General features: G+C 41.1%; 1 protein-coding gene across 1 annotated transcript; it reads left to right on the top strand.

Annotated features, from left to right (window-relative positions):
* Positions 1 to 4123: 4123 nt before the first annotated feature.
* SPMIP3 (sperm microtubule inner protein 3) lies at positions 4124 to 24221 on the top strand. Its single transcript, XM_079107280.1, has 4 exons — positions 4124 to 4881; positions 14043 to 14138; positions 18850 to 19022; positions 23736 to 24221. The coding sequence occupies exons 1-4, from the start codon at positions 4826 to 4828 to the stop codon at positions 23837 to 23839; spliced, it is 429 nt and encodes a 142-aa protein (XP_078963406.1). The 5' UTR covers positions 4124 to 4825; the 3' UTR covers positions 23840 to 24221.
* The last annotated feature ends 570 nt before the right edge of the window (positions 24222 to 24791 follow it).

The following is a 24791-nucleotide window of genomic DNA, read 5'->3' on the forward strand; positions in this document are numbered from 1 at the left end:
GCTTTCTTGTCCACATGCAGATCACTTTCTAATGGGGTAGCAGGACAGATAAAAACAGCATCCATAAGTAAATATAAAATATGTCAGAAAAACCATAAGTACTTTGAGAAAAATAAGCATATAGCAAGAATAAGGAATCCCAGAGGCAAGGGTAGAGATGGGTCTCATTTTAAGTAAGGTCATGAGGGTAGGTCAGTGGTTGAGCATGTACTTAGCATGTTTGAGGCCCTAGGTTCTGTAGCTAGCACTAAATAAATAAATAAGTAAATAAGGTGATGTATGACCTCACCAAACAGCACAAAATAACATTAAATATTAGAACAAAGAACATTCTAGCAATGTGGAAAAAATTTGATTATATATTGCTTTAGTTAGCTTTGTTGCTGCTGTGACTAAAGGACTGGACCAGAACAACTATAGAGAAGGAAAAGTTTATTTAAAGACTCACAGTTTCAGAGGTCTTAATCCATATAGAGCAGGTTCCATTCCTCAGGGCTCGAGGTAAGGTAGAATATCACGGCTGAAGAGTGTAGCAGAGGGAAGCAGCTCACATAATGATCATAAAGCAGAGAGAGAGAGAGAGAAAATCCACTCTCCAGATACAAAATATATACCCCACTTGCCTCCAGTTACCACTCAGTTAATCCCATAGGGATCAATTCACTGATTAAGTTAATGCTATGACCCAATCATTTCTCCTCCAAACCTTCTTGTATTGTCTCACACATGAATTTTGAATGACACCACATCTAAACCATAACATATATTGTTAAATAAAAAATAAAGAATATAAAGTAGAATATCCACTATAGTTTCAAATATGTAAGTATGTACATACATGTATATACAGAATATAAAAAGCATGAAAGTATTCATTCATGGGTATAATTATGAGTGGTTTTAATATTATTTTATAACATTTCCTCAGGACATATTATGTTTTGTAATATTATTATGCTTTTAAGTAGAAAAATGTTTAAAGGTTTCTATCAGCTTTCCATTACAATTTAAAAAGATACCTCAGATAATCAACTTATAAAGGAGAAGACCTAGTATGGCTCACAAATGTGGTATGATTGACTGCTTTTGGCCCTGCAGTGGGAATGTGTGGCAGAACAAAGTCGTTTGCCTCTTTGAGAGACAAAAGAAGAAGAAGGGTTCAGGGCCCATGTACTCACTTCAAGGGCATGCTCCCAATAACTGGAAGACCTCCACTAGGACACACCTCTAAAGGCCCTACCATCTCCCAGGACCACAAAGTCTTAAACAGATGGGTCTCAGGGAACATTCCAGATCCAATCCACAGCAGTTTCTTAAGTTAACTTGAAATCAAATGAGAGGTAAGAGTTAAAAGGCAGAGTTTGAACTCATGTCTGCTCTGGAAGAATTTTACATGAGGCACACCTAAGCCTGTTTTCTTGGTGGTACTGGGGATGAAACTCTGGACCCTGCACACCCTAGGCAAGAGCTGTACCATTGAGCTTATCCTCAGCTCCATGCCCAAAGTCTTCTCGGGTAACTAAAAACCTGTAAATATTTGCAAGTGAAACAGAATTCACAAACTTCCTCATGCTGAGGATGGAAAGTTCAAAAATTAATTCCTAGCCCTAACAGGTGCAAAGGAGGTCAAAACTGACATGTGCTTTGGCTGAGCACAGCCTGAGTAAATCCACACATGCACATCTCCTGGCTTTTGTTTCTATAAATTCAATGGCTTCTACAAGACTGGCAGAGAGACAATAGCTGCTTCTCCCCAGTTTGATTAAACTGCATTAAGTACATATTTTCTTTTTTACATCATTGCTTATTTCATTTGTGGGCTGGCAGATGCATCTGCCCAGCCAGGATCCAGGCAGTTTCCCTGGCTTGGCTGTCGGTAACAAAAGGACAGGAGAATCACTTTTTCCTGGATCTGAGTACAAGTGGTACAGGTTATGGATATGGAACTGATACGTTACCACGTGTTCATAATTGAATTATCTCATTCAGATTTGGTGGCTCTATTTTTTAAGATTCACTAAAATAAAATGTACTGATACCTCTTATTACAAAACTCCATTTTCTTATGTGTTCAAGAGATGCAGAAAGTCAGTTCTAGAACTAATCAGACAAGAGTCTGGTTATTCTGAGAATTTAATCTGAGACTCAAAAACAATTGTCAATGTGTTCCTCCAAAAGTGTTTGTATGGCATGGCCAAACATGGCGACCTACAATGATGATTCAGAATTTCTAGGCATTGAGCAAACACTGTATCATCAAGGGCAAAATCGGTGCTGTCTTTGGAGCACAGATGTCCTAGATATCTTAGCTTTTCTCTAGCATATCACTTCTTCTTCTTCTTCTTCTTCTTTTCTTGCTGTCTGTGTGGTTTTATTTTCTTGTGTTTGTGGGGGTTGAGGATGGGGATAGTTACATGGGTATCACAGACACTAAAGACAAAAAAGAAGTGCATAGCATATCACTGCTAATGAAGTAAAATCTCACAAAGCTTTCTGTTTGTGTCAAATTTCACAAGAACTCAATTGTGCATGACCAAATTTTCTTTTGTTCTCCCTTTAAAAAAAAAATCTAGCAGTGCTAAAGGTAAAAATACATTATGGAATGAATAGGCTTCTATGGAGAGCCAACTATTCTGTTAGAATGTAATGTCATCATAAATTTCCAAGTTGCTTTGAAAATTATACTCAGAGGTGAAATAAAGCAGCTAGCTAGCCTGCAGGCAATGAGTTAAGTTTTGACTATAAAAAGCAGGAGAGGCAGACATCACACACTTTTTTTTTTTTTTCTTTTCCCCAATCCTTCCTCCGGGTTTCTCTTCTTTTGGCTTCTTTTGAATAGTCCTAGTTTTGTTTTGGCTGATGGTCTCAGTGCTCTGGATCGTTTAAATATAACACAGTAGTTAAGATTAATGTTTCTGGAGCCAAAAGATTCCTGTCCTGGTTTCCCTGTAACCTGGTACAAGCTGCTTTACTTCTTGGTACCTGTTTTCTTGTGAGTGAAATAGTGGCAATACTTTGCAGGGTTGCTGGGAGGCTAATGGGAGCTAATGCATGCTATTCAACACTACCACACACTCTAAATAGAAACTCATAGTTCTCCTTCCTTAAAGGTGCTTTTAAGATTGCAGAACACTCTCACACACATTATTGCCTCATTTAATCCTCCAGAGAGGTATTGTAATCAATATGCACAGCCAGAAAATGACTTGCCGCAAGGGTCTCAGTCCAATGTTCTTCTGTGGTAGCCATGTTTATGTAACTCAGAGGCCCAGCTGTCTTCATTTATATATGTAACACATACATATAGTACAAAACAAGGCACAGAAGTTACTCCATAAAGAGTATGGCTTTCTCATATTTTTGCCCTCCTCCCCAGTCACTCAGTTTCCCTCCCTATTATGGACTTTGCTGTGTGACTATTTAATTACAGTTGTTTGCTCATGGTAAACTATATTCTCTTGTAAATAATCAGATGTAATATGAAATTTTAGACAAGAAACCATATTTGTTTAAGTCTGAGATCAGTATGGGAAATAGAATGGGGCTTAATACAAAGAACAAAGAGCTTACAAAATCATTGGACATGGCCTCCAAGAAGCTTCTAGAGCAATTCCACAAAAATCAGGAAGCTGCTTACAGAACAATCAAGTTCAAGAATCTGTTCCCAATGCCACTTAACACTACTTCTACAGCTCCTTCTGCACACCCCTGAAGCTGATGTTTGAACAGTGGGATACATTTCAGCCACTGCCTTCGTAGCAATTATATCTTGACATCCCTAAAGCTAGATATTAGACACTGAATTTCTGCTGCAGGAAACCACAATATCTTTATAGCCTGTATTTATTTTTTAGTGGCAGATGGACAAAATACCTTCATTTTATTTTACTGTTATGTGGTACTGAGGATGGAACCCAATGCTTCACATGTGCTAGGAAAGCATTCTACCACTGAGCTACAACCCCAGTCCCTATTGCCTTTCTAGACAGTAGGTCAAAGCAGCAAGATATTGTCTCTGCCTTGTTTTCTTCTCTTCTTCCAAGTCCATGCAAACACATCTGACTGAAGGATAAAAATTCACATCCAGAAATTTCATTGTAGAGACTCTGGGAAATGTAATGTTTATCTTGTGAGCTTGTGCAGCAAGAAGGCCCACTAAGAAGTGAGAAAGGAGACTGTGCCCAACTCACATTCTAGAAGAGTTTTTTTGTTTTGTTTTTAAAGAAAAGCATATCTGTATTTATTCACTTATACTTTCTACTTCTTTTTGCTTCTTTTGTTTTCTTTTCTAGAACAGGACATGAATAATCCTTCTACTATGCCAATTTTCTTACAGTTTTTCTTTCAAGATGGACTTTGTACTACTAGATAGGTGTGTTAGTCAGCTTTCTATCACTATGACAGAGGACCTGAGATAACCAAATAGTAAGGGATAAGGTTTATTTTGGCTCACAGTTTCAGAGGCTTCAATCCATGGCCCACTGGGCCCTATTGCTTTGGGCCTGTAGTAGCATAGTTCATCATGGCAGGAGTGCATAGTGAAGGCCTGTTCACCTCATGACAACCAGAAAGCAAAGAGAGAAGGAGGAAGGGGCCAGATTTCCAATAGCACCTACAAGGGCATGCACCAAATGACCTAATTTCCTTCCATTAAGACCCACCTCCTAAATGTTCTACTACCTCCTAATAGTACTAAAGGTTGGCAAGCCTTCAACACATTGGTCTTTGTGGAACACTCCAGATCCAAACAGTAGCAATAGCTTATGTGTTTACACTAGCAATATTAAATTTCAGTCTATAATTTTTTTTCAGATTCCCATTCATCATGACTGCCATACGACTACGTGAATTTGTTGACCGTCGCCCAGGGATTCCACCCAGGTAATGATATTACAGATGCAGAGCCTTCCAGGGCTGAGGCAAAGCAGTCAGGAACAAATTAGGATTTGCTACCCTGAGGGACTGGGGGTATAACTCAGTTGGTAGTGCCTTTGCCTAACATGTATGAGGCCCTGGGTTCAATCCCCAGTATGACAACAAATAAAAATCTATTAGAATCTGTCGTCCTGCTCCCTAATTGAGAAACAACTGCTGCCAGAGGGGTCTAGTAGAGCGTCTTTGGATTCAGGGAAAGTTGTAGAAATCCCTAAAAAGGAATCACATGCATACTGCAGAATATAAGCAAATAGGTAGCTCCAAATTCCCAAGAGATCGGGAGGATGTTGGTTTTCTCTTAGGAAGGTCCTTTAATGAGTGGTATGAGGGATCCAAGCCCAAATTTTGGATGGACCTTTTACTCTGCTTGGGGTAAATCAAACCACCCCTGCGCTTCTACAATATGAACAGATGGAAACAAAGAAAGAATTTCACTCATTCTCCAAGATCATCTATAGCACAGGAATAAAAAGTCCTATGCATGCTTTATTGTGCTGAATTGATCTTGCTGAGAGGTATTGGATAACAATCTGTAAATCCTAACCCCACTATCATTCACCTTCTACAGAGATTTATAATTCAGGAAGCTGGGGCAGCAACATAATGCGACTTTCAGGTCAGCCTTTTGCAGCCCCATTGGCTTCATGGATTTGAGCAAGCTTTATGTTTACTTTAGTGTTTAATTATTTTAACAATGTTTGGTCAACAGAGAAGTCCTCTGGACTCATAAATTACCAAACGAGTGGAATCCTCTTAAAAATTATCTTTTCAGAAAAAGCACAGGTCCCTGAAATTTACCTGAGGAGGAAGCAGGGTAGAGAGGTTCTAGTATTTCCTGATTCCTCCCTCCCCTACAAGTCCTTGGTCTTTCTGTGGGTGTGTGAGATTGTTTTGTCTACTGTGGGGCCCATTTAACTGTGTGGTCTTGTCTCCTGGAGAAAATGGAAACAAATCTTTGTTGCTTCTGCTGTCTGGTCTTCTTGGAGCCAAATCAGTCACTGGGTCTGGCCTGAGCCAGACCCCTGGGAAGTCTGAGGGTTTGGGTGCAACAGAGTGCAGCAAGTCCTGGGGCCCACTGGACTGTGATCTGCTCACTTGTGCTTATCATCAGAGTCACAATAGGGGAGGCCTGATGCAATAGCCCCACCTCTTCTTGCACCTGCACTGCACCTGGTGCTCACCTTCCCCCTGCAGTGCTTACTGGGGGCAGTTCTCTGTCTACCTTATGCCTTGTCAAAAAGAATAGGTCCAATCCCTCAGCATGGTACATAGATCTCTCACCAGAATGCTTTGTATCACTGTGACAAAATACCTGAGATACAACTAATAGGGAGGAAAGGTTTATTTTGGCTCACAGTCTCAGTGGTTTCAATCCATAGGTGGTTGACCCTGTGCTTTGGGCCTGTGGCTGAAGCATGTGACAGAGAAAGCTGCTCACCTCATGGTGGCCAGGAAGAAGACAGAGTGCTCTTCAAAGGCACAATCCCAATGAACTAACTTCTTCCAACAAGAGCCCACCTCCTAAAATTTCTACTGTCTTCAAATAGCATTATGAGCTGGTATTATGGTTTGGATATAAAGTGTCTCTTGAAGACTTCTGTGTTGAAGATAGCAATGCTCAGAAGTGGGAATTTGAGGAAATGAGTGAGTTATAAGACTTCGACCTCATCAGTGAATTAACCCATTGATGATTCATAATTCACTGATAGTGGGAGATGGTGGAAACTTTAGAAGGTGAGGACTAATTGCAGAAGGTAGGTCACTGGGACATGCCCTGGAAGGATATTTCTCTTCCCTGGCTTCTCCCCGACCCATCTGTCTGCTTCATGGCTGCCATGAGGTGAAAAGCTTTTCTCTGTCATGCCCTTCCATTATGATGTTTCTGCCTTGGAGCCAGCTGACCATGAACCGAAACTCCAAAACAATGAGCCAAAATAAATCTTTCTCCTCTAAGTTTTGTTTTTTTTTTTTTTTTCTTTTTCTTCAGGTATTTTTCACAGCAATGGAAAGCTGACAAACACAGCTAGATACCAAACTTCTAACACATGGGCCTTTGGGAGGCACTCCAGATCCAAATTTCAGCAACTTGCCTCCAGCTCAGTGCCATGACATGGGCCAGAACACCACTGTCTCTCAGCTTATCTATGACAACTCCCACTCTTTTCCTCCAGCAATCTGTCCTCCAGAATGAGCTTCATAAAATGTTAATTGATCACAGCCCTACCTTGAATAAAATGGTTCAACCCATTGATTTATCATAAAATTTAAACTCACTGCCTGCAAGGTCCTACAGGAAATACCCCGGCCCGTCTCTCCAACCTTCTTCTAGCTCAAGTCCTTTTTCCTTCAGTTCCTTCAGGAGGCCATGTTTCTCTCATATCTTAGGGCTTTTGGGCAGGATCTTCCTTCTGCACGGACTGTCCCCTTCCCCCTCCCTTTCACCCAGTATGTCTCAGTGGTTTTGCCAAAAGGTCAGACAGCCATTTCTTGGCCACTCTGGCTAGAGGAGGTGTTCATCCTCTGCCTACCTCTCCATTTCTGTCACTCCCAACCTCACGCCCTTTTTCTTTATTGCCAACTTCTGATTACTTTATTTCCTGTCTTTCTCATCACTGGAATGATAATACTTATACAGCTTTAATTGTGTGCCAAATGTTATTCTGAGTGCACATTATCTCATTTAACTTTTATAACAACTGTGGATTCCAGATGAGGAAATCAAAGCACCACATGAGTAAGTGATTGTCCCAAGGTCCTGCAGCTAATACTTGGCAGATGGGATTTATACACTCTGGTTTGGCTCCACCACTGGTTCCTGTCATCACTGCAATATGCTACGTCTCCAGGTTAGTACCCCTGATGTGGGGCTTGCTTGCCTTTTTCTGAAATTTGCTATCATAACCTCTGCCTAGCAGATAACCACACATGGTAGGCTCTCTATGTACAGTCGTTGAATAAACTAAAAAAAAAATGAATGAGCAAAACTATTCTGTTCTTTATTTGTGGTTTGGCCTCCTGGTGACTGACAGAACCTGGACTTGCCCTTCTGCTGTTTCGCATAGCGTTCATCCAACTCATCTTTCATTGCCTAACCCTGAGGGCCGTACCAGGGAAAACTGAATTGCAAACCAGTAGAGACACCTAATAAAAAGAAATATTAAGTGACTTGCAAGTAATAGAGACCACATATGATTCTCATTAAAAGAATACTATTAGATGCAACTGTTAACTGGGACCAAATCCAAGCCACAGCCTGGAGAGCTGTCACTCAGGGGCAGGGCTATTTGTGGCATTGTGGAATTCGGAATGTTCCTGAAAAGATCATTTCAAATGCACTCAATTTAGTGTGATGAAGATAAAAAGATACTGAATTTGTGTCATATTTATATGGATTTTAAAAATATTAATTGGGTTGCGGGGATAGTGATAAAGCACGTGCTGAGGCCCTGGACTCAATCCCCAGCACACACAAAAAATGTTTTTCAATTGGAGCAGTCTCTGAAAGATCCAGAGGCAGCTGTGGTACTGGTCAGCTCATCTTCCCTAGGAAGACAGCCACACCTAACATAGACAGAATATTTTATTTACCAAGTACAAATATCTCATTTACTCTCCTGTAACCATTAATGGAAATGACAATTATTGTGCCTGTTTTATTGAAGAGATAACCAAGGCTCTTCCATTCCCTGAAGAGATAGTGTGGAGCCAGTAGAGTCTAGGATACCACAGGATAGACTGCTTGTCTCCCATCCCTGCTTTTAATCCAGTTTTCTGTATTAGCTCATCCTTAGCCTTCTGAATCTTACTTTCCCAACTTTTTATGGTACTCACCACATTGTCTATGATTAATTAGTTGTCTGAATATCGTTTTTGTTATTAGAGGAGGAACTTTGGGTAAAAAGACCATGTCTACCATGACTGCGTCCCTAGCACCCAGAACAGTGGAAACGTATCAGAGCTTGTATATGTTGCCGCCCACAGCAACAATCTTGCGGTAATTTATCAGACGTGGACTGGAACTGAACTACTTCTATTTTCTTTATCTGAGCTACTTCCTTGCTTGTTTGCTTGCTCGCTAGTTTATAGAGGAAAAGAGGCTTTGCTTACTTTTAGTTTTAGAGGAAGAGAGGCTTTGAGAGGAAGAAAGACTTTGCTTAGAGGAAGAGAGAATTTGCTTAGAGGAAAAGAGACTTTACTTAGAGGAAAAGAGACTTTGCTTAGTTTTAGAGAGTGCTACTCTTTCAGAGAGGCTACGCTTATCAAAGGTCTATTGCTTCTTAAAGGTGGGTTGCTTCTTGGAGGTGCGGCATGCGGCCTATGTCCTACAACCTGGGACCCCCGCCCAGGTGAAGAGAATGTCCTATATACCTAAGGCAGCCAATCAGCTTAGGATTAGCACAATTGAAACATGCCCCTCGGTACCAATCAAGAAAGAATGAGGAATATCTGTTGACCACTAGCACAAAGGAGACATTAACTAATCAAGCAAAAGTAAATTCCGCCGTGTTAACTCTAATTATGCGCCACCTCTTGGCCTAACGCCAGCCGCCATCCTAGGGCTACTGCATGTATAAGTACTTTTTATTGAATTAGAATAACAGTCCACCTGAATGTCTTAGTTGGCTTTCTTTTCCTTTTGCTACACCATGTCTACTTGCTATCTGTTCATAAGTAGGAGAATCACCAAGTTCATACAGAAATAGTGTTGAACCCTCTTGGAAAAAAAATCATCACACACACACATAGATGACTCTCTGGGTGTGACGTGGGGTTTAGGGAACTAAGTTTGATTCATGGTTTTGGCATTTACTACGGCGATATTTAGAAAGTTCACTTAACCTCCCTGAGCCTCTTTTCACTCTTCTAAAACAGAGAGTTAATAATATTTACCTTGCAAGGTGACAGTGAAAATTACAGGAGATCATCTCTGTAAAAGTGATTTATAAAGCAGGAGGCACAGCGCAGGTGTAAGGAGAAGAGCAGAGTCACAGTGACTCAGGCTGCCTCAGGCCTGTGGTCCAGCACCTCTGCCCTCGCCTGTGCATATTGAACTTTGTCTGAGACAGCCCAGATCCTGCTCCAGTTACAGTCACCCTCCCAGGGGACAGGTTTGCTCTTCTGTGGATTGAACACGTCATCTCAAAGAGCCAAGCTGTCGGGGACTTGTAAATAATGCATGATGGGCTTGGACCTGGCTGGACTGACTGCTCCCACCCCAGGAGAAGGAAAGTGCTTTCTACAGCTAATTCAAAAATCTTGAAAGCCAAGTCCATAGACTTGGTCTGGGAAGATCCCTGGGCAAGGCTCCAGAGCCAAGTCTGCAAAGTCGGTTCACACACTCACCAACATCCGTGGGTTTTTGCCTCAGACGGCATCTCTAGAGGAGTGGCTGGGTACTGTGTAGCCACTTAGGAGGTAAAAATTTCCCTCCAAAATACTGGTATTTTAATTTCTGAATTGATAAGATGTTTGAGGTGCAAGTCACATGAAGCAGCTTGGAAAACTTACCCAAAGAGGTGGACCTCTCCACCCAGCGTGCCCTCCCTCCCACGGCCACCTCAGAACAGCCACTTTCCCTCTCTCTCCACTCCGGTGGAAATCTGCCAAGAGACACCCCCACAGGACTGCAGGAGTGTCACTTGGTGCGGGGGAAGGGCTTCTCAGTTCTCACAACAGCTTTACACACCTCTCCCAGGGAGAGCGCTTAGTTCACTCCCCGATTCAGCGGCATTTGTTGATGCACACGGGCATAGAACCCCCAGTCAAAACATGGCCTACTGCAAAAGTGATGGTGTGAGACCTCGGTGTCCTTTTGAAACCCCAGCAGATTCTTCACGAACTCCAATATGGCTGGAGGGAATCCTTCCAAGGTGTTGTCTGAGATGTCTGAAGAGTACCTCAGGAAGCTTCGTCTCTGACTCCCATGCATTCAGAAATGTCATTTGTTCCCTATTTGTATGCCAACTTCTCTTTCCTCTTATGACTTAATCCCTTGCCATTATTTACTATTCAGGGCTCAATCATATTATCCAACCCGCTGGGCAGGCCCAGACAGCCTGTGGTTTTTCTGAGAATCAGAACTCCCTGAGGTCCTGTTTGTGCAGAGACACAGACACAGCTGCCCTGCTCAGCACTTGCCCTTCAAACTTGAGAGTCAGGCCCACTCTGGCCACCTGCTATAGTTTAGATCTTGAATGTACCCCAAAGGTCCAAGAGATAATGACTTGTTCCTCAGTCGGTGGCACTACTTGGAGGTGTTGGAACCTTTAGGAGGTGGGATCTAGTGGGAGGAGGTTATATCACTGAAAGAATGCCCTTGAAGGGGATATTTGGACCCTGGTCCCTCCTTTCTTCCCTTCCCTTCCCAGCCACTATGAAGTGAGCAGATTTGCTCTACTCCATGCTGCCATGATGATGTGCTGCATTGCCTCAGACCCAAAAGCAAAGGAACCACCTAGGGACTGAGACCTCCAAAACTATGAGCCAAAGTAAACCTTTCTTCTTTTTAAGTTATCTCAGGTATTTGTTACAGTATTGAAAAGCTGACTGACACACACCCCTGCACACTCTACTGTATGCCCAACTCTGTCTGACTCTTGGTTTCTATAGTTCCCCTTACCTGAAGTATCTTCTCAATCCTTTTTACCTGCCCCAACCCTAAACACCCCTTCCTCCTTGATGCCCCTTTGGCCCTTCATTTGGGTCACTATTTCAGCATGTAAAGAAGATTTTTGAGATCCAGGACTGCTTCCTAGCTTTGCATTTGCAGACCTTATCTGTATTCAGTAAATGTTGATTGAACCCAAGGCATTGTTTGCATCCATCATCCAATATATTTAGTGAGCTTACTTTATGCAAACCATGTGCTACTTTAACTTGCTCTCCTTTTCTATGAATTCTCATGGCATCTATGGAGTGCTCAGAAGTTGTGGAAAATTCAAAAAGACCCCACGTACCCAGGCATCACAGACTCTATAATGACAATTTCCCAGTGATGGTCACCTTCCTATATTCCTCCTCCAAGGGAATGGTAGTGTTCTTTGCAATGCCTTGTCTCAGACACTTCTCTCTCTTTTATCCTTAATCCCACCTCCTAAAATATCCCCAACCAGTTCTCTCCTCTCTTTCCACATTTCTTTTTTTTTTTAATTGACAGAACACTGTACGTTTTTATCTTGTACCACATATGTTGTGAAGTATACATACATTGGTGGAATAGTTATCATTTTGTGTGGTAGCACATAACATCACTCTCTTTACATTTATCAACATGTCAGTCATCTCCATATACATTTCAACCACATTATTCAGAATTTCATCATATCCTAATAGTCTTTTTACTTCTCGTTAGAGTTTTCTCAAATTTGAGAGCTTGTTTGGTGGTTCTAGCAGGGGAGTGCAGCTGCTCACATGACTTTGACAGAACAGTCCTTTCTCTGGGAAGGTCCTTCCCTTTGAGTACACTGCTTCAGGAGGGACACGCATGGAATGGTGAGGGAGGAAGGGGATACCCACTTAGTCAGTCAGATCAGTGGAATCAGCCCTGGCAGTCAATAGGGTGACAGGGGTCACAGCCAGATTGCCCTCATACCCAAGCATTCTCGATTTGTTAGCCACATTCCCAACAGAGAAAATCTTTCTGCGTCATGTCATTAATCTTCTTCAAAATGTTACAAAGACTCTCTACATTAGCGATTCCAAAACTTTCAGACACAACACTTTTTTCTTTTAAAACAGGCTTATTCAGAATTGAAAATGCTGTTGCTAAAAGTTGCTTCTATAACTCAACTCTCCATAATAATGTCAACCTTATACTGGGTGAAGAAATTCCAATTGGAAAAACAATTGGAACGCCACTGTCTTCTTATAACAAATATTTCACAGTGTCTATGCTATACTTTTGAAATAAAATTCATTAATCATATAATGTACCCACACATAATTTTAAAATATCTATATGGTGTTGTAACTATAAAATAAAAGGAAAAGTAATTTGTTATAAAATAAGATGTAATTCAGAATTTAAATCTGAGTACCCTGACCCTCTAGCCTGGTCTTCCCTGATATCACTGAAGTTAGTCAGCTTTCTGTTACTATAATAAAACAATTAAGATAACTAACTTATGAAGAGAAATTCTATTTTGGCTCATAGTTTTGGAGCTTCCAGTCTAACATCTAGCAGTCCTGCTGCTTTGGGCCTCTGGGAGGCCTACCTGATGGTAATGGCAAAGGAGTGTGTAGTAGAGCAAACTGCTCACCTCATGGCTGGGAAGCAAAGGAGAGGAGAAAGGAAAGGGGTGGGGTTTCACGATACCTTTTGAGGTCACACTTTCCACAACGTAGGCCCCACATCCTGAAGGTTCCCCCATCTCCTAATAGCACCAGGGGCTGGACACCAAGCCTTTAACCCATGAACCTTTGGGGAACATTTAATATCCAAACTGCAACATCACTATGTTCCGGGTTGTGCAAAATCATCTCACGTTCATACCCTAGAAGCACTCCCTCCTAACCCTCACCCCACTGGTTCGTGTTTATGCTTCAAAACTTCCTCACACCCCAGCACTCCCAGCTGGGGTAGAGGCCCTCGTCCAGGCTTATAAGCACATCATGCTTTGACGTCACAGTGCTGCTTTATCTATAGCTCCTTTATACTTACAATGTTTTTTTTTTTTAACTTAGAAATTATACATACACGTCAAATGTAGAAAAAATAAGCCCCCACTTACTCATTTTCTTATTCTATAATTATCAATATTTGTCACACATAGTTTATATATCCTTTCTTTTTTCCTAATATTTTGAACCTAATACCTGATATCTGAAGTATTTCCTTATGAATCCTGAAAAGGCAGTGCACTTTTTCTCTTTTTTAACTGATACTGGAGGTTGTGGAGAGGGGACTGGAGGCCTGCAGGTGTCATCAACTCAGGTATGGAAGGAGCTCATTATGTCAGACACTATCAGGAAATTTTGCAGGTTTCAGTTGCCAGGAACAGGGGACAAAGTCCAAATGTATTTCTATCATCTAACTGCTGATGTTCTTCTTTAAAGAGCTAATTGTAATAATTGCCTTTTTAAAAATCAACTCTTTTCCTTCTTCGTAGTCAATTCATTGTTCACAGAGGAAAGGATCTCCAAGGCTATTACCCTGGGCAACTGGCAAGAATTCATTATGATTATAGTGTGAAGAAAACACCCAGGTGAGACACATTAGTATTAATTTCCAAGAATGTCACCAAAGCTAGAATGATATTTATGGGTGACACAATCTTCATAATAATAATGGTAACAATAATAAGTATTACTTAGTGGATAAAAAAGATTAAGAAGGAAAGACACCAACTATCAAAAAAGTTGGGTTTTGTTGCTGTTATGGGGGGGAGGGGAGTTCTTTTCTTTTATTCCTTTTTTTCTTTTTAGGCTGGAGATCAAACCCAAGGCCTCACTCATGCTAAATACGAGCTCTACCACTGAGCTATATATACCCTCTAGTCCCAACAGTGTTTTTTTTTTTTTTTTAATGAGTTATAAGATTAATAGTATTTTGTATTTTATATTTTAATCCTTTTCTATTTTCCAAATTTTTCTTTCTTTCTTTGTGTGTGTGTGTGTGTGTGTGTGTGTGTGTGTGGTATCAGGAATCACCTTGTGGCACTTTAACACTGCTCTACACCCCCAGTCTTTTTATTTTTTATTTTGATACAGGGTTTCACTAAATTGCTTAGGGTCTCACTAAGTTGCTGAGGCTGGCTTTGAACTCATGGTCCTCCTGCCTCAGCCTCCTGAGTCACTGGAATTACAGGAGTGTGTTACCACATCCAGCTTTCAACGTTTTTTTTCTAATGAACATGTTGTTTTTACAATCAACAGCAAACAAAGAATCTTATTAAATCATCAAAGGAATTTTTAAAATACCATGCCTTTAGAATTTCAAGTTGGCCCAATAACTTAAATTTACTAGGATTCAGTTTCTTTCTCAGGGAAGTTACAAATTTGGCCTAAATGGTTTCTGCCTTTCTAGGTCTGGTTTTCATAAAAAGAAAAATAAAAACCAGAGGTACTTTGATCTCATTTTTTTTTTAAGTTTAGGGAAGCAGGAATTTGAGTAATTTATGAAATGTTTGATCTTAGTCAATTTTCATTCCTTCTGAGTATCAACTGCCTTAATCTGCTAAATAAAATAAATGATATAAAATTCCATAACACATTAAGCATTCAACATATGGTTACGATTACCCCAAGTTCATCATCTAGTATATGTTACAAATTTCTCCTCTCCCAGTTGACTTTGGTATAGCCAAACCCCAATGATTCTCCATGTGGACAGAAAGGAGCTATGGCAACCAGACTTTGGAGCAGCCTATAGTCTATACTTACATGACCAGACTGGAAGTAGCTTTGAGGTCATCCTGGTCCAATCAGATGAATGAAAAGTAGCAAGAGAAGTGATGTTTTGACTGAGGTTATACAAAGTAAATACTAGACTTAAATTTATCCATATTTTCCAATTCCCAGTTCAAGGCTTTTAGTTTTAACTCAAATAATTATAATCAACTGTACTTTTGTTTTCTGTTATTGTTTGTTTGTTCTTGTTTTTTGTTTTGAGACAGGGACTCATTATGTTGCCCAGGATGACCTTGAATTCTTGGGCTCAAGGGATCCTCCTGCCTTTGCTTTCTCAGTAGCTGGGGCGACAGGCACACACCACCCTGCCTAGCTTAGTACTCTCATTACTAGGGGACTGATAAGAAGGGCAATAGGGTCCACTGCCAGAGTTGTGCAAGGCACAGGGGCATCTCTTTGTTCTCTGTGCACTCTGACAGTGACCCTATTCTGCTGACCACCATCACCATACTCCATCTGACTTATACCCAAATATCAGTCCTACCAGAGGATGGCTCTATAAAGGAACCTGACTCTACTTGGCTCTTACGAGACTTGTGCCTGCCAAAGTTTAGCATTAAGATGAAAATGTCAACCTTTAAGTTTATTAAGTGCCTAGTGAAGAATAAGAATAAAAAGTAAAAATCTAAACAAAATGCTACCAAGACAGGAAATACTGTGGTTCTTAGGACCAGTCTTGGGTTCATATTTGAAGGGGTGAGGGGAGGAGGGGGATTTTTAAGGCAAGAATTTTATTATTCATGTCCAATTTTGTTCCAAGGTGAAAAAAAATCCTAAAAATAGAATAGAAATTAGAAAGATTGCATTCTAGTGTCACAAATTTGCAGGTCCTTCTATGCACAGGAGCCATGCTGTGCTTCTTTGTGTGATATCCAACGGTGCCACCTGAAGCAAGTATCTAAATTTAGTTATTGCAATTGTGGAATCACTTGATAGATGTCTAATGGCTTACCTTCCCCAGATATCTTCCTCCACCAAGGTGTTGTTTTAGATTACAGCCCTTCAAGTGAAAATCTTGTCTTCATAAGGGTGCTTTTCTGTTATTTGAAAAAGCAGAATGTTTTAGTCTTGAGAAACACTCCGGGTGAAGGTGGAGGCAAGCTGGCAGTCCAGCAGCAGTAGACATAGGGGTGTTCACCAGGATCAGAACCCCAGTGGCACAGAAGTGACCAGACTGACAGTGATGGTCACACAGAACCCAAACTCACAGGAAACTGACATGTTCACCAGACAGCTAATATTCTGATTGACAGCAGGGACAGTGGGAGACACAGTCCATAGGAAAAGGAGTACCACCATCCACCACTTAAGGTACCCATATTACAAGGCCAAATATCTATTGAGCATGAAATAAGAACAAGCAGAGGTGGGTGGGTGTTCCTAAGGCTTCTCCAGGCCCATCCACAACAGAGCGCTCTCACCCACGAAACACATCTCCCATAGCCTGGTGAGATTCTTATTCTTGCTTTTTCTAAACTTCAGGCAGAGTCATTCCATTTCCACAAGGCAATCAAGTTTTTACACAATCAGGAAAAGATTATGAATTTTTTGGTTTTATGCTGAGGATGGAACCCAGGGCCTCTCACACACTAGGCAAGTGCTCTATCACTGAGCTACACCCCTAAACTCCAACATTATTATTAGTGAGTAGTTCTAGTCACCTCTTTGTATGATGTGGTCACAGTAAATGATATATCATGTAATACTATCCTAGTCAACCTTGATTGGATTTAGATATTCCTAAATAAACAGTCAACATTTAATACTTTTACATCTATAGCAGCTCACTTCACTTATTTTACAGCATATGTAAATATATACTATTTTATTACACACACACACACACACACACACACACACACACACACCTAGCACAGTGATGATGCACATCTATAATTTCAGTTACTTAGGAGGCTGAGGCAGGAGCATTGCAAGTTCAAGGCCAGCCTGGGTAACCTAGCAAGACCCTCAGCAACTTAGCAAGACCCTGCCTCAAAATAAAATTTAGGAAGGGCTATGCATGTACTTCAGTAGTAGAGCATTTGTCTAGCACAAGTGAGCCCCCAGGGTTCAACCCCTAGAACCACAAAACCAAAACATATTAAACAGAATATTTAGAAGATATGATAGTAAGCTGGCTGTGTGGTGCACACTTATAATCTCAGTGTCTCAGGAGGCTGAGGCAGGAGCATTCCAAGTTCAAGAACAACCTCAGCAATTTAGCAAGATCCTGTCTCAAAATAAAAAATAAAACAGACTGGCAATGTAGCTCAGTGATAAAGCACATCTGGGTTCAATCCCCAATACTAAAAAAAAAAAAAAAAAAGAAGAAGAAGAAGAAGGAGGAGGAGGATGAGACAGAAGAAGACATTGATATTAAAAAAATGGAAAATTACCCATAATGTTATCACCCAGAGCTAATCATGCAGATTCACACCAAAATAGGAGGAGTTGGGGGTGGGGGTAGTATTATGGAATCTTTTCTTTGATAAAAGGTTTTTTGAAGTAATTCATATGCCATACAACTCATCCATTTAAAATGTATAATCCAATCAAAACCTTTGTTTAAATTTAATAATATATTGTAGACTTTCCACCTCAAAATTATAATTCTATCCCATTAGTTTTAATGGTTGCGTGGCATTTCTAGATATGTTTGTATTACTGGCTAACTAATCCCCTATTTTTCTTTTTTAAAATATATTCTCATTTGTAATTGACAGTAATTGTACATGTTTATGGATACAGTGTGATATTTCAATACATGTCTACAATATGTAATGGTCAGATCAGGGTAATTGGTACCTCTATCTCCCGTCAGCTAATTCCCTAATTTCGTTTTTCACCTAAAGATGTCCTCATTCTTTTTATTATCATAAAAACACTTTGGAAACATTCTTAGAACTAAGTGTTAATATTCCTAATTGTTAGAATTGTTGAGACAAAATATAGGTCTATTTTCAAGGTCTTAATATATATCGCCAAAGTTGTACATGAGTGTATACTTTCATATCTCAAACAAGCAGTACTGGTAGTGAAGATTCCCACGAGGATACAAGGAAATATTTTGCCATTACACTTTGATTCTTATTTACTTTTATATTTGGAGAGTATTTGAATAGAAGTATAAGAGGGTTGTAATTGACTTTAGACCTATTAAACACCAAGATGCGCCACAGTGCTGGTCCAGTTAAAAGAATGCACTGGTTTCTTGAAGGACCCAAACATGCATAGAAAAATTTCAATGGGCAAAGGCCCAGGGGAAATGTGGAGCTCGGGCGCAGCTGTGGGTGGGCGGAGTCAGTGGAGGTTGCGAGGAGGGCTGCCTTCTGTGACCTGCCATTCGGGAGGAGGAGGAGGGAAGCTAAAGAGAAACTGAAATCCCTGTTACTTGTTGCAACTTTGCGAGGCCCAGCACCACTTCTGGGGAATGCGCTGTGGCTGATGAGAAAATGGACCTCTTTTCTTGCAGTAGGTACTCAACGAGCTATTTCTCTTTGCATTTAGACCACTCATAGACTTGGCAATTCCACCCCAGAGAAAAACTCCGTATCAGCCTCAATTAGACCAACAAACGCTCATTCGATCTTGTTGTTATCTAAGACATTCGAAGCCTGTGGACTCCTGGTATAAAGAAACCACTTACCAAAGACACTATTCTCTGCCATTTTACCAGAGTGGTGAGTCAGGTCAAGTGGTCTTGACCTCTAAGTTTAACCTTGCCAGGGCCACAGATCAGCACATTCCCTGGGCTTGCTGTCTCAGGGAGCATATTTAAGGACCCTGCTGAGGGAAGGAATGTGTGTGGGTCTGGGTGCAAAAGGAAGTTAGAGGGGTGCGGAGGGTTCCTCCCTTCCTCCTTTCCTGGCTCCCTACATTTGAAACTTCAAGGATGAAGGGAGGTTGTGGTAAAGGAAAGTGGGGAGCTAGGGGCATAGCTTCGGGCTGAAGAGAGTGTGAGGCCCGGGAGGTGAGGAAGGTCTGGGAGGAGAGCTTGTCAGGATATGTCAGTAGGACTCCTGCCTTGCAGAACTGGTGGAGCAGTGTGTCCCCTCAAGACCGTGAGTGCAAAACCTCTGTTGGCTGAGGGACTCCAGGCAGGCTTCCAAAGCAAGAGGAAACTGGACCCTCGTTCCAATTCCTCTGCTAGGAGGAAACCTCATTAGCTAGAAGCAAAAGGTGTTCTCCCTTGCGTATTTCAGAGGACAGTTTGTAATTCTTTCCAAATCTACAAAACCAAATGAATGTTCAGCAGAGCAATTAAATATTTACCACCGTCTAGGTACATAGAAAGTCCAGATGATGATCTCAGCCACAGGGAGCTTATGGTCCAATAGAGAATAAGACCTCAACCTTTTGGAGAATGACTGAATACCAAGCAAAGGAGCAGGATTTGAAAGATGAGGTCACTGGAACCGCATTGCAGCCTATTTGAGCCAGGAACACAGCACACATGAACGGGGCCGGAGTTGGGCTGTGATGGGTCAGGTGGGATGGGCCACCAGGGACAGTGGATGCTGCAGTGAGGTTTGTGAAGACTGGGGAAGGATGTCGGACTGCCTAGGGCAAGAGAAGCCTAGGGAAAAATCAAATTTGGACAATCAGGCCCAATGTAGTACCATAGTCAGTCCAGTTAGTTTTAGAGGATATTAATCCATCTGCTCCGCTCGGAACAGGGTGGAGAAGGCAGGGGCTGCAGGAAGAGCAACCAAGAAGCTGTTGCAGTGGTGCAGGGTGGGATGGTCTGAAGTGGGGGATGGGATTCAGGCATCGTAGTGCCACAAGCCTGGCACATTCTAGCTGTGTGGTGTTAGGCCAGATACTCAACTTCTCTGAATTTTATTGCTCCTCTGTAAAATGGGGACTCAGTCTACCTTTAAGATATTTGCTAGGATTTAAAATATCTCATGCATCCGGAACTGTGTTAAGTGACACTCTTGCATGTGTGTACATGCTCATCAACATTAGTTGTAAGCATCCCCATGAAGTAGAAGTAGTAGGTTCATTTTAGCAGAAGAGGAAACTGAGTCTTAAGGGACTTTAACAAGCTACTAAAGCAAATAACCATTGTCAGTCCAGGTCAAACCCACATGTCACACTCCAAAGACAGTGCTCTTAAATTGAACTGGGAAGGTTTGGGTGGAAATGGAGTGGAGATTCATATGGCAGAGCATTTGAAGTGAGGAAAGATGGTGCCCATAGAGAATGTGCAAGAGAGGAACTGAAGATGACCCCACAGTCTCTTGTTTCTGTAAGACTGTTGGTACCTCTGATAGAAATAGTGGTTTTAGACAGATATGATCAAGTTGGGGTCTGCAGACCATTGAAAGTATGGTGCTAGTAAGTACAAGCTAGGCAATGTCATCTGAGGAACAGTTTTGGATACCCCCTACTTAGTGACCTACTCCAGAGTCATTTATATTGAAAAACTTACTTGTTTATTCATGGAGTCATTGATTGAATGTATGTTAGTTGTCTATTGCTGAAGAACTGATCATTCCAAAACTTGGTGGTTTAAAACATGAATGATGATTTTTTTTTTTTTTTAAATGTCTCATGGGTTTCCATGGGTTGGGAATTCCAGAATTGCTCAGGTGGGCAATGGCAGCTGAGGCTCTCTCTTGAGATGTCAGTGAAGCTGCAGTCTTGGGTGAAGGATTGATGGCTGGAGGATCCACCTCCAAGGTGGTTCAGTCACAGCATTGTCAAGCTGGCTGTTGGCTGGAGGCCTCACTGCTTTTCCATGTGGGCCTCTGCGTGGTGGTTAGCTTCCCTTAGCATGAGTGATTCAAGATTGAGGTGGAAAAATGCAATGACTTTTATGACCTAGGCTTAAAAGTCATACACTGTCACTTCTGATTTATCCTATTAGTCACACACATCCACCGCTAAGGCAGTGTAGGGGGAGGCACAGACATCCTCAGAAGCTGGCAAACAGCATGACTATTGTGCACCCACTATGAACACCATGCTATCCTGGGGATACAGTGACCACAATAGACAGGACACCTGCTTCCAAAGAGCTGACATTCTCGTGGACACAGAACATAGCCAAATACACTTTTTAAAGTTATAGATTTTGGTAGAGCTATAAGGGAAATTAGCAGAATGATGAGCACAGTTAAAGTTTCTTTAAATAGAGCTGTCAGGGAAAATGCGACATAATTTTAGCTGAGTCCTGAAAAATAAGGATGAGTCATATAAAGAATATTTCAGGCAAAGAGAGCAGTAAAAAGCAAAATCCTGAAAGCTGGAAAAGTCTTGCATATTTGTGGAACAGAAAGACCACTGTAATTTGGTGGGTAGTGAGTTAGGTGTTAGAATAATGTGACTGAATTTTATTTCAAGAGCAATGGAAAGTCATCAAAGGATTTTGAAGAGTGACATATTTTTTAGATTCGGCCCAGGGGGCGCGGTGATCCTGGGGATGAAGGCTTGCCTGTGCTAGGCACACATTCTTCCCTCACCCGCTCTGTTTTGGAAAGATCACCCTGGCTGCGGTTAAGACACTAGAGAGAGACAAGAGGGAGGGTATACAGACCACTGAGTTACTTAGTGGTTTAGACCAGATATGATGATGAGATGGGAAGGTATAAATGGACTCTAAAAGATATGTGGAGGTGACATCAGATGGACTGGGTGACCGATTTGATGTTGGGCACATTTTTATTCATTCAGTAAATAATTTGAGAGCCAGTTAGTGTGATAGGTTTTCACACTAAGGTGTGAGGTGAAAATAGACACAAGTTTTCTACACTCAGGGCGATTCAATAGAATTAGCATGGAAGTAGCCATAAGATCCACCCTCCATAAATGCTGTGAATCAGTTTATATGATGCTATACGAGCATATAGTAGACTGGAGAAGGTTTCCCTGACGAAATGATCTGAGCTGAAGGATAAGCTTAAAGTTAACTAGGCAAGAAGGGTAACACATTCACACAGAGAAGTTTGTGCAAAGGCCCTGTGGTGGATGGAGCATGACATGTTTGAAGAACTAAAAAAAATACAGAGGCCTGGGGGCATAGCTCAGCGATAAACGTGTGCTTAGCACACACAAGGCCCTAGGTTCAATCCCCTGCAGAATAAGAAAGATTTTCCTGGCCATATTCAGGTTTTGGGCCTCCAGTCTGAGAATGGGAAACTGTTGAAAAGTTTTAAGAAGAATGGAGAATGATTAAATTTTCATTTTGAAAAGATTACCCTAACCACAAAGAAGAAAAGGAGAGGAAGCGTAGGGATCAGAGTGGGCCCAAGATTGGTTATGGAGAGCCAATTGCTGTGGTTTGGTTGAAGGTTCTGAAGCTTGGCTATATCAAAATATCCAGATGCCCAGACTATACCCACTACCACAGAACAAGACACAGACTGCTGCAGGAGTCTTTGGGGAAGGGCTTTTCACAGACTAAGAGAAAGCAAGATTAAATTGCTTATCCAAGCCTAGGGTTGTTGAGCTTTACCATTAGGCCAGTCTTTGTGATTAGATTTCTTTTATATTTATTTATTCTTGTAGTCATGGAGATTGAACCCAGGTCTTGCACATGCTGGACAAATGCTCCACCATTGAGTTACACCCCTAGCCCTCTGATTAGATTTTTTGGGGCTGAATTTTTGTCTGGGTTAGCAATGATTTGCATTTCATGTTCAGTTCCCTGAGGTTTCTAATTTGGAAATTGTTTAAGAACAGATTAAATATAGACCATGATATGTCATGTTTATTGCTTTAAAAAATCTTCCTCCATTAAAATTCTTTCTCAGCACACATCATTTATTTAGGAAACACTTACTAAGCACTATGTGCAGGTCATAGTGGAGGATGAAAAGCAGGCTCGTCTCAGAGAACTTACAGACTGGGAGGATGAGGTACCCCTCAGAAGAAAGTTGCCCCCATATTACTCACCCTGGTACCAAATAATTCAAGGAAATCATTCTTCCAAACTAAATGAAATGTTTTTAGTAGCTGTGTGACCACTAGGTTCTCTGACCCTCAATTTTCCCACCTGCAAAAAGGATAAAAATAGTATCTGCCTACTAGAATTGAGATATAAAGAATTTAGCATTATGCTAATAGTAGCAGTTTGATACAAAAATGGTTCACTGATAATGTAGTACTAAAAGGTGTGAGGGTCTAGAATTAGGCTGTTAAAATGCAAATTTATGTGAATTATTCATTCTATTTACATTTTGATATAATTCAATAGTAGGCTTAACTGGAGACTGAACCAAAGAAATAATCTTTGGCTAACTAAGTCCCTTTTTCTGTATTTTAAATACAGCCCTTTGCCTTACATGCCATAAATTATTTTGTTACTATGCACAATTGCGAAAAGAACAGTGTGTTAAAATTAAGGATTGGTCTTATAATAAATCATTAATTTGTTTTAAATTCCCCAGGTTGGGACCAGAAATTGGCCACCATTTCACTGAATCCTAGACCACTGAATTCAGTGCCAGAGTTCTGCTGTGAAGAGAACAGTGGCTTCGAAAGACCCTTTTAAACTAAGATAATCATGGTCTTGGAACAAAATAACCTTCAACATTCTTAGAAGACTCTTCAAATAAACTGATGGTAGAACTATTTTTAATTTAACTGTGTATACAACAGCTCTAATCCTAAAACATTTACATGTTGCAAATTCTTTTCAGATTAAGTTGATCAGCCTAGAACTGGGAATCAGAATCCAGCCTTAAAAGAAAATATGTTATGGGTCAAGGGTATAGCTCAGAACACATGAGCAAAGCCTTGGGTTTGATCCCTAGTACCACAGAAAAGCTGGGGGGAGAGGGAGAAGGGCGGTGGCGAAGAGAAGAAAAAAGAAAACTTGTCATATGTCTTAGCCTTAATACCAGTCTTATTGATGATGCTGGCAAACCATCTTACAATGGACCTAGGTGAGAACATAGAGTAATCGCCTCTGCTCAATAACTGCATCATTGTTGGAGAAAAAAAAAAAAAAAGAAGAAGAACCTGGAGGATATAGCCAAGAAGGAAAACAACTGAAGGGGCTCTGGATGAAGAAATCCAGGAATAGCACAGGTCTGCAGTGAGAGGCAGGGTGGATTTAAAAAGAAAGATGTCTGTGTATAGAAGTGTTAACATCCCTATGGCAGCAGGAAAAAAGCTTGGCAAGTATGCATCACTTCCACAGGCAAAGAGCCAGAGGGTCTTCTTTAAAGAAATGATCTCAGAGAAAAGAATGCTACATTCTGGCCACTAGGGAACTCCTCAGCATACTAACTGGCTTCCTACTCAAATCATCCTGGAGGAAAGCCTAGGGTTAACATACTTCTTACAAGAACCCAGTTCCATATAGCTTTCCTCTGCCTTAGTCCTTGACACTGTCAACCAAGCATCACCAAGAGATCTGAAAAAATAATGCAACGTGAAAGACAAAGATCCAATTAAAAAGAAGAAATGACACCAGATGAAAGAGAATTCAGGAGACACAA

The sequence above is a fragment of the Sciurus vulgaris genome (genome assembly GCF_902686455.1).
Source record: "Sciurus vulgaris genome assembly, chromosome: 12".
In the NCBI taxonomy this organism is placed as follows: domain Eukaryota; kingdom Metazoa; phylum Chordata; class Mammalia; order Rodentia; family Sciuridae; genus Sciurus; species Sciurus vulgaris.

Coding starts and splice junctions, on each gene's coding strand:
- SPMIP3 (XM_079107280.1), top strand. CDS start 4,826: ATGACTGCCATACGACTACGTGAATTTGTTGACCGTCGCCCAGGGATT. Junction 4,882..14,042: donor CGCCCAGGGATTCCACCCAG/GTAATGATATTA, acceptor CCTTCTTCGTAG/TCAATTCATTGTTCACAGAG. Junction 14,139..18,849: donor AGTGTGAAGAAAACACCCAG/GTGAGACACATT, acceptor CTTTGCATTTAG/ACCACTCATAGACTTGGCAA.